General features: G+C 44.9%; 1 protein-coding gene across 1 annotated transcript in view; it reads right to left on the bottom strand.

The window, feature by feature from the left end:
• TBX19 (T-box 19) overlaps positions 1–9,824 on the bottom strand; it is a 26,032-nt gene that overhangs the window by 10,167 nt on the left and 6,041 nt on the right. Inside the window, exons 2-5 of the mRNA XM_012657804.1 lie at positions 7,588–7,852; positions 6,103–6,237; positions 4,145–4,206; positions 2,126–2,187 (exon numbers count right to left, since the gene is read on the bottom strand). Of these exons, the coding sequence (XP_012513258.1) occupies positions 2,126–2,187; positions 4,145–4,206; positions 6,103–6,237; positions 7,588–7,852 (524 nt within the window). The remainder of the gene's footprint in view (positions 1–2,125; positions 2,188–4,144; positions 4,207–6,102; positions 6,238–7,587; positions 7,853–9,824) is intronic.

Raw genomic sequence — 9,824 nt, 5'->3', positions numbered from 1 at the left:
CTAGAGTGCCATGGCGTCAGCCTATCTCATAGCAACCCCAAACTGCTGGGCTCAAGCGATCCTCCTGCCTCAGCCTCCCAAGTAGCTGGGACTACAGGTGCATGCCACCACGCTCGGCTAATTTTTTCTATTTTTAGTAGAGATGGGGTTTCGCTGTTGCTCAGGCTGATCTCTAACTCTTAACTTCAAGTGATCCTCCCACCTTGGCCTCCCAGAGTGCTAGGATTACAGGTGTGAGCCACTGTGCCCAGCCAGGATATTGGTTTAGGCAAGGACTTCCCAAAGCACAGACAATCAAAACAAAATTAAACAAATGGAACCACATCAAGCTAAAAAGCTTCTGCACAGTGAAGGAAACAATCAACAAAGAGAAGAGTCAACCCACAGAATGGGAGAAAATATTTGCATACTACCCACCTGACACGGGATTAATAACTAGAATATATAAGGAGCTCCAACATCTCAAGAGGAAAAAAATCATATAATCCAATTTAAAATGGGCAAAGGATCTGAATAGACATTTCTCAAAAGAATACATACAAATGGCCAACAGGTATATGAAAAAATGCTCAACTTTATAGTCATCAGAGAAATGCAAATCAAAACTACCATGACATATCATCTCACACCAGTTAAAATGGCTTTTATCAAAAAGACAGGCTAATAATGAATGCTGGTGAGTATGTGAAGAAAGGGGAACCCTAGTACACTGTTGGTGGGAATGTAAATTAGTGCAACCACTATGGAGAACAGTATGGAGGTTCCTCAAAAAACTAAAAATAGAACTACCATATGACTCCGCAATCCCACAGCTGGGTATATATTCAAAGGAGAGGAATTCAGTATATCAAAAAGAAATCCACACCCAGTGTTTATTGCAGCACTATTCACAATAGCCAAGATTTGGAATCAACCTAAGTGTCCATCAACAGAGGAATGGATAAAGAAATTGAGGTACAGGCCAGGTGCAGTGGCTCACACCTATAATCCTAGCACTCTGGGAGGATAAGGTGGGAGGATTGCTTGAGTTCAGAAGTTCAAGACCAGCCTGAGTAAGAGTGAGACCCTATCTCTACCAAAATGAAAGAAAAAAAAAAACCAGCGGGGCATTGCAATGAGCGCCTGTCATCCCAGCTACCCAGGAGGCTGAGGCAGAAGGATCGCTTAGAGCCCAGGAGTTGGAGGTTGCAGTGAACTAAAATGATGCCACTTAACTCTACCCAGGGCAACAGAGTGAAACTCTGTCTCAACAACAACAACAAAAAAACAAGGCACCTGAATACCCCTGCTCACGAACCCCCACCCCTTCATTAAAAAAAAAAGAAAAAGAATGTTAAAAAAAAAAGAAAGTGTGGTACATATACACAATGGAATACTATATAGCCAGAAAAAAGAATTTGCAACAACTTGGATGGAACTGGAGAACATTATGTTAAGTGAAATAAGCCAAGCACAGAAAGACAAATCTCTCAAGTTCTCATTCATATATGAGAGCTAAATATTAAAAACAATTCATCTCATGGAGAAAGAGAGTAGAAATCATGGTTACCAGTGGTAGGGAAGGGTAGCAGGGAGGGGAAATAAAGTGGAGATGGTTAAAGGGTAAAAAAATACAGTTAGATGATTAGATACAATAAAAAATATTTGATAGCACAATAAAGTGACCGCAATAATAAGCTGGGTATACTTTTAAATAACTAAAAGAGTGGAATGGGAATGTTCCTAACACAAAGAAATGAAAAATTCCTGAGGTGATGGATATCCCAACTGCCCTGATTTGATTCATTCACATTGCATGCCTGGATCAAAACATCACATGTACCCTATACAGACAACTCTATGTATAATTACCCAAATATTTTTTAAAAACTAGAGTCTAAGAAATTCATCATTCCCAATCTTATCTCCTGCCTTAAATTTGTTTAAGCTCCCTAAGCCTATGACCACCAGCTCTCTCTGGGAATTCTGGGAAGGGCATAAACTTGTCCAGAGCAGAAGAAATAACCTGCTGGGTGTAACACTGGAATAGGCCTTAAGCAGCCACGGCAGGTAACAAATCTGAGTGTGGCGAGAGATTGTTCCTAGCATGACCCCGCACCTCCCACCTCCCGGTCACCCAACTCACGGTGAGAATAGGCCACATGCTGGCTCTCCGACACAGCCTCTGGAACATCTTTTAGGTGATTTCTGAAAGAACAACAAAAGGGCACCATGGCCGTCCAGCTTATTACACAAGTCCAGCATAACGCACACCCCAAATTCCCTTTGGAAAGCAATCTATTTCTTGGAACAAGAAAACCAAACACCTTTTTTCTCAAAGCTGCTGTCCTTCCCCCATTCTCCTGCCTCCAGGGCACTGTCCCTACTTGTGCAATTGCTCTCTGAGCTGCAATTTTACGTTTACCCCTCTTCACCGTAGTACAGCTAGCCCTGTTTACTTTGATCTGACCGATCCGGGGTCATTGCTCCTGCCTGGCAAGATGCAAGCAAGTCCTAAGATGTGCACGGGACGTCAGGGCACACATTCTAGCATATGGTATGTTAGATCCAACAGCAACCTGTGAGGGAAATGTTATTATACTTTTCTAATTCCAAAGATTAGAAAAGTGGATCTCAGGGAGGTAAACTGATTTATGCAAGAGCAAACAACCAGGTAACGACAGAGGGAGGACTCGGGCCCCTCACTCATAGTGCTAAATTCTTTTTAGTATACCATGTTCCTATCCTTTTGAATCTAGATTCTGTTTTCTCACATATCACGTTGCTTTTTAGGCCTTTCGCTAACTGAAAAAGTTACAATTACGTCTTATCCAGCATCAAAATATTTGAATATTGAACAGGACAGATGACATATCATTACAAACATCTGTCCATTCATCCAGAGTCTTTTTTTTTGTTTTTAGACAGAGTGTCTCTCTGTTGCCTGTGCTAGAGTGCCATGGCGTCAGCCTAGCTCACAGCAACCTCAAATTCCTGGGCTCAAGCGATCCTCCTGCCTCAGCCTCCCAAGTAGCTGGGACTACAGGCATGTGCCGCCATGCCTGGCTAATCTTTTTTCTATATATTTTTAGTTGTCCAGCTAATTTCTTTCTATTTTTTTTAGCAGAGACGGGGGTCTTGCTCTTGCTCAGAGCTGGTCTCAAACTCCTGAACTCAAAGGATCTGCCCTCCTCGGCCTCCCAGAGTGCTAGGATTACAGGCGTGAGCCACCATGCCCAGCCACTCATCCAGAGTCTTTTCAGAGCCTTCAAAGTGATACTGAAAAGATTTAAAATTCAAGCAAAACAGTCTGAACACTTCAAAGGTAACCATATTTATACAATAGGCCTTGTCAATGGCAAAGCCAATGATAAACACCATTATGTTTTATTTTGTCCTGGGATGGAAAAGAAAGACACAGAGACGGCAAGTCACTGGGCCAAAGTGGCAGAGTCATCACTCACACCCCCAAAGTCTCTGGCTTCTTTTCTCCCCTGAGAAGTGTGAACCTCCCACCATTCCTCACCTTTCCTAGGCTAAGAGTAGTTTGAAAGAAAAAAAAAACTTGTTAAAACTATACTACTTAGAAGTAATTAGGAGAATGGCAAAGTTGATTATTATAAATCTAAATCAGTTGATTATTTTTTAAATTGGATTGTGCTACTTTCAAGAATCTAGAGCAAACCAGGGATGACAAAACACTGCTAGTTAAAGGTTCTCTTGGACCCCTATTATGAACAGATAATATGATTTGGTTGAATTTTGTTGAATATGTTTTTTAATTAGATGGGTTTGCTGAGACAATTATAGACTCACATGCAGCTGTAAGAAATAATACTGAGAGATTCCTTGTACCTTTCACCCAGTTTTCCCCAATGTGATAACTTTCAAAACTATAGTATAATATCACAACCAGAATATTTACATGGACACAGCCAAGATCCCAAACATTTCCATCCCCATAAGGGTCCCTCCTGTTGCCCTTTTATAGCCACGCCCACTTGTCTCCCCGCCTTTCCCTCTCTTGTTGAATATTGAAATGAATATTGAAAGCACATTTCCATCAAAGGTAATATGCTACTAGTCTAGTTCCTTTCAAGATGATCATAAATTTCACGTATGCATAAGTCAATTCATAAGATCTTACTGGAATTTCTCTACTCACCTTTCCTTGGCATCCAAGAAGGCTTTGGCAAAAGGGTTGTACTTGATTTTGAGAGCTGTTATCTTGCATTTACAAAGACAAGAAGTGTTAGTGAAAACAGGACACATATGGGCAGACCGAACCCTTTGTCTTCCCCTGCGCATTTATGTAAAATCAGGATAATTCCATCTCTTTTTTTTCTCCTCTCCATGTTCCTTTGCTTACTCCTACACTAAATCACTGTCGCACTGTCTCTGGCAAAAAACGTTTTATTGTGGCATGTGGTGAAATGCTAAATGCCACGTAAAGTGAGAAAAGAAAGGGCAAAGCATTAGAAATGAGCAAAGCCCTGTGTGCTAAATCTAGCATTCATTGTTTTATTCATTTGCTCATTTTCTTCAACAATCATGGAGCCCCTAGCACATGTCAGTTGCCTTTCTAGTCACTTGGAACACCGTGGAGAGGAGCACAAGAGTGATCCCACCTTTCCTGGAGAGGGTGGTCTACAGTCGATTCCCTCACTCTTAAGCAATCACTTGTTCATTGGGCCGTGTCTATGCAAACAAGAACAATCGCTCCCATCCACTATCCTCTCGCCATCCCCTTAGTCAGAGCTATCTGACTAAGATGATGTCAGAGAATGTCAGAGGCAGAGACAGAGATAGAGACAGAGAAATATTTGGTTTTGTCTCTCCCGACCGGGACGTGAGGGCCTTGAGGACAGGGTACTCATCTGCTTTATTCACTGTGGTAGTCCCAGCATCTAGAACAATATCCAGCACGTAGTCATGCTGAATATTTGAGTCAAATGAGTATTTGAGGGTGAAACAAATATTAAGAAGAATATTTATGTCAGCAAAGGCCTGAGACTTGCTGTTCTCTAGTGGAAGGAAGAAAAGCAAAATAAAAACCCAACTCTTTCTGGCCCAGAGCTTGTGGGAGGAAATAGGAAAAAGAGGCAGGAGAGGTTTGGGGTCAAATAGGTATGACCTGGCCTTTCTCTGGGCTTAAACCTGGAGAGGTCAAGGGGCATACACAAAGCTAGCAGGGGGTGCCATGGAGGTTTTGGCCTCCCCCACCCACCTGCTGGCCTCTCAGGGTGCGTCTGTGTCGGCTTGCCAGGGAAACATGGTTGGCAGAGGGAGGCTCTGGGACTGATTTTCCAGAGCTTGATTGCCATGGGGCACGTTTAAGACCCAGACACAGCCAGCCGAGTCAGGACGGGGAGCCTGCTGGCTGGGTTGCCATGGCCAGTCAGGTGGCTCAGAGAGAACGTCCGGTACCTGCGGGGAGGGGTGGGGGGTGCTTTGGAGTGTTTACCAAGCCAGCAGCCAAATGGCAAGGTGAGCTGCCACTGACTGAGAGTGCCAGCAGCAGGCAAGAGGGCAGGGCCCAGAGGAGGCCCCCTCTGGGTGCTGCCGGTGAACAGCAGACCAGGGGACCCCGGGGTATGCGACGGACCCAGAGCAGTTCGGAGAGGCCAGATGCTGACCTCTCAGCTCTTACAGCCAGAGCAGCTCAAGTTACTGGGCAGGAAAAGACCTAACCATGCTCGGATATTAAACATTAGCAAGCAGGACAGAGAGCATAATAAACCCAAAAGAGCGTGTACCTTGAACCACCTCCCACAGACCTGCTTCTAGAGCAGGGGAGAGTCGACCCCACAGCCCCCGCCCCATCGTGCCCACTCCAGACACTCCCAGCTCTGTGCAGGCCAAGGGCACATCAGGGCCCAAAACAAAGACTTCTGAGTTTCCACAGAACTCAGGAGTTTTATAACAACGCACAACTGTGCCTTCTTGACGCCAGAAGAGGGCACGCTCTTGGAAGAGCAGCTACCCCATTGTTTAACTTCATATCCGCTGAGTGTATCTGAATCCTGGAAAACCTTTCATCTAATAGGACCCCCTCCCCACCTGCCACACTCTCCCAGGTGACATTCACACACACACACACACACACACACACACACAACTTACCTCCTCATTCTGATAGGCAGTCACAGCTATGAACTGGGTTTCAGGGAAGGAGCAGTTCATTACCATGCGGTGGGCACCTCCAACACGCACTATGTGAACCTGGGGTTCGTATTTATGCAGAGAATTCAACATTATCTGTTGAGGTGGGAGAGGAAGACCAAGAAGAGAAAAGCAAAGCCCGGTGTTTCACAGGTGACAGGCGGAGCCAACGCCTTTGGTTAGTCCCAAGCTCAGCACTCACCCGGGTTGGGGACACACATTTCGAATCCTAGGTCACCGGCACTGCCACTGCACCTCTGAGAAATGAATGGGGAGGGGGTTCAGGAGCCCACACAGGGGTGAGGGGTGGGTCACCAGAGAGGAATCGCTTTTCAGGAATGCTCAGTTTTCTGCCAAAATCCTGGCTTCCTTGTTTTCCCTTCCCCTATTTTCAGCACAATACTGTGGATTTCAACCCATTAAAATACATTGTTTGGGGTTCTTTTTTCATATGAGGATCCTAATAACTCAAAATATTGACAATGGCTGCATTTCACACGTGACTACAGAGTCATGAAATTTGACATCTGATGGTTACAGATAATCTACTCTTTATGATTCAAAGGAAAGGTTATGGAAAGTCTCGAGTTGTGAAATCCGGTAGGCAATAACAATTTACTTTTCAATTTCCTGTTTCAATAAAGAGCTAGAGCCTTCTGAGTAACGCAGAGGCTTGGTGGCATTACCTCCACCTGCCAAAACCTGAACTCCCAGGTCCCTGCCAACCACGCACAGAGAGAGCCACACGTGCAGGCCGGGACAAGAATCCAGACCCTTCCTCCCTCCCAGCCGCATCTCTGTTCCCCAGAAACAGTCTGCATTTTATAAAGTAACTAACAACCTTGCACAGCAGACTAGAATTCACAATCCTACCACAGAAAACGAGAGGAAAGCGCCCCGAAATCTTGTTTACTCTAATTGTAGGCCTTAAATAAAACCTTCCTTATTTCAGGTTTGTTTGGATCATTTTTTTTCTGAAAAAACCAAAGCTGCCTCAATATTCTATTGATAATTATCATAATGCCCAAGCTGGGGTAGTAATTATTTCATTTAGGAGCAGCTTTTTATTAAGGTATTTGTCTATTGCCAAAATGCCACTTACACCAAAAAAGGGGAGAGGGACTAACAAAACCCTGGTACCTACGAACATCTTCCTCGGGGGCTGGGTAAAAGCCCTGCACACAAGACGGAACTATGAAAAGGGCCCTGATGATTAAGTAAACTACTGCACTCTCTCCCTCTCTCCACAGCAGGAAGTCCATTAAAAACTGAAAGCAGCAATTAAGAGCTGTTTATTCCTGTTTACATTTGGACTCCAGGGAATAATTGGCTTCTGTGGGAGAAGAGGCTGGTGAGGACACCTCTAATTGCCTAAATGCACCCTTGATATTTCTTGATGGGTGTTGCGGGGAGGCCAGGGTGGGTGGCCAGGCGACCTGCTCATACCTGCCCACCTCCGTTGAGCTTGTTGGTCAGCTTCACTTTGCTGAAGGAGATGGGAGCTTTCATCCAGTGGGCCCCGAAGTTGGGGGAGTCGGGGTGGATGTAGACGCAGCTGTGGCTGGAGACCTCCGGCTTGCCCGCGGGCACCCACTCGCCATTGACGTACTTCCAGCGGTGACTGTCCATGGGGACAAAGTCCAGCAGGAGGGAGTACATGGCATTGGGGTCCAGCCCGGTGACACTGATCTTTAGGACAGGGAACATCCGTCTAAAAGAAAAGGCAGAAGCTTAGCCATGGGAGGGATGTTAGGGGACCTCCCAGCTTGTCCAGTAGGTCTCAGCTCGAAGGACACCTTCCATGGCACGCGCTTGGAGGGAGGCCAGATAAACGGCGCCCACGGCCACAACTCCAATTCCAGCAGAGCCTCTTTTTATAAATACATTTCACACTGGGGTTTTACTCTGAAACGTGTTCCATTTTAAAGTCTGAAAACCACTGATGTAATGATTTGACAGAGGAGGAACCAGAAGTTTGAGGTGTATCATCGGTCAGATGCCCCAGCCTTACAGAGCATTCTTCAAAGATTTCCCACCGGCACCCTAACGTGAGATGCCACTTTCACACCCACCAACCGGCCCTTCCCGGTCTCACCAAGAACACTATTCCTGAATCAGTCATAGCATTTATAGCAAAAAACGAGGTTATGTGGTAAAATAAGTGAGGGAACTCTTGGCCACACAGTTAGACTAGTTCTTTTCCTCTAGGACTTCTCAGAACCTTTAACATACAATGTACCAAGAACCTTCTAGAAGAAAGTGTGGAATTGTGCACACCCTAAACTTATACGACAGTGGAACTATCTTTTAAATGATCATTTTGTGGGAATCTGTGTCCAAGGAACATACTTCGAGATATGCAGCTCTGGATTCATTGATCCTTCTTCCACCCTTTAGAACAATGCCCACAAGTTTACTCTCACAAATATTTGGAGAAACTATCTAAATAGCTTGCATCTGATTCTAGAATATTTTCGTCACCCCCTCCCCCACCCCTCCAAAAAACCCATAGCCATTAGCAGTCACTCCCCATTCTACCTAGATTTCTTGTCTCCAGAAAGAAAAGCAGAGGGAAGAGGTTCCCACCAGCCAGGCAGGAGAGAGGCAGAGTTCTTGTCCCTTGTGCTTCCAACTTCCAAAGTCACTGCCTAAGGTAAGATTCTGGAGCAGAAGCAGGGCTGGGCAGCCGAAGGGCTTGCATATAACGGCAAGACAGCCAACACCGGCAGGGCGTGTAGCAGGTGCGAGCCCTGGAGTGAGCACTTTCCATGAATTAACTCATTGAGTTCTTGCAACAATTTTATGAGGGTGTCTTGGAGAGAAAATGAATTTAAATAGAAGGCTAGGACAAGAATATGAATTAAGTGAAACTTCCAGGGGGAAAAAGTGCATCAGATGATGCATCCCAAATCCAGGTGTTGGCTGAGCGATCCCCTCCCTTCATGAGACGACTGTACTTTCGTGGTAGCTCAAATGATGAGCTGCCTCTAGAGAGCTGCCGGGCGATGTAAAATCCTCCTGCTTCCAGCTTCAATAGAAGGATTTTCTCTATTATTTTCTCTTGATATCAGATTAAACTATTCCCTTTTACAATATATTTTAAGGTTTTCAACTATTTTAACAGTATCAGCCAAGTGTAGAGAAGGCCTCTGAAAGCACAAATGTCATTTGCAAAAAGTCATAAACGTGGGCATCAGAAATGACTTCGGGGATTGCAGAGAGTCGTCTGACAGCCAGGGATCTGGCTCATTTCCCTGAGGCAAGCAGACAAATGGTCCCTGTGTGCTGGTCTAGTGCTCTTTTCCTGAAGTGCTGAAGTTTGTTTTACTTTGTTTTTTATTTTCAAGAAAATACAAAAGTGGCATGGTATAATTGTCATTTGGCACACTGAAGTTTAAAAGTACCAAAAATTTTCTCAATAAGACTATGTAGTACATGTAAAAGCAAAAATAAAAAATAAAAATGTTCATAAAGCATAAGTTCCCCATGGACTAACCTGCCGGAGTAATGAAGCAACTGCTCAAGCAGGATGGCATGGTGTGAAATGCTAGGAAGTTTCAAGTAATTCTGACTTATGATTTAAGAGATCATTTAGGCCGGGCAGGGTGGCTCACGCCTGTAATCCTCGCACTCTGGGAGGCTAAGGTGGGAGGATTGCTTGAGCTCAGGAGTTCGAGACCAGC

This window comes from Propithecus coquereli, unplaced genomic scaffold (assembly GCF_000956105.1).
Source record: "Propithecus coquereli isolate 6110/MARCELLA unplaced genomic scaffold, Pcoq_1.0 Scaffold56, whole genome shotgun sequence".
In the NCBI taxonomy this organism is placed as follows: Eukaryota; Metazoa; Chordata; class Mammalia; order Primates; family Indriidae; genus Propithecus; species Propithecus coquereli.
Note: the sequence above shows the minus strand (reverse complement) of the source record. Positions and strands in the feature narration are given on the sequence as shown.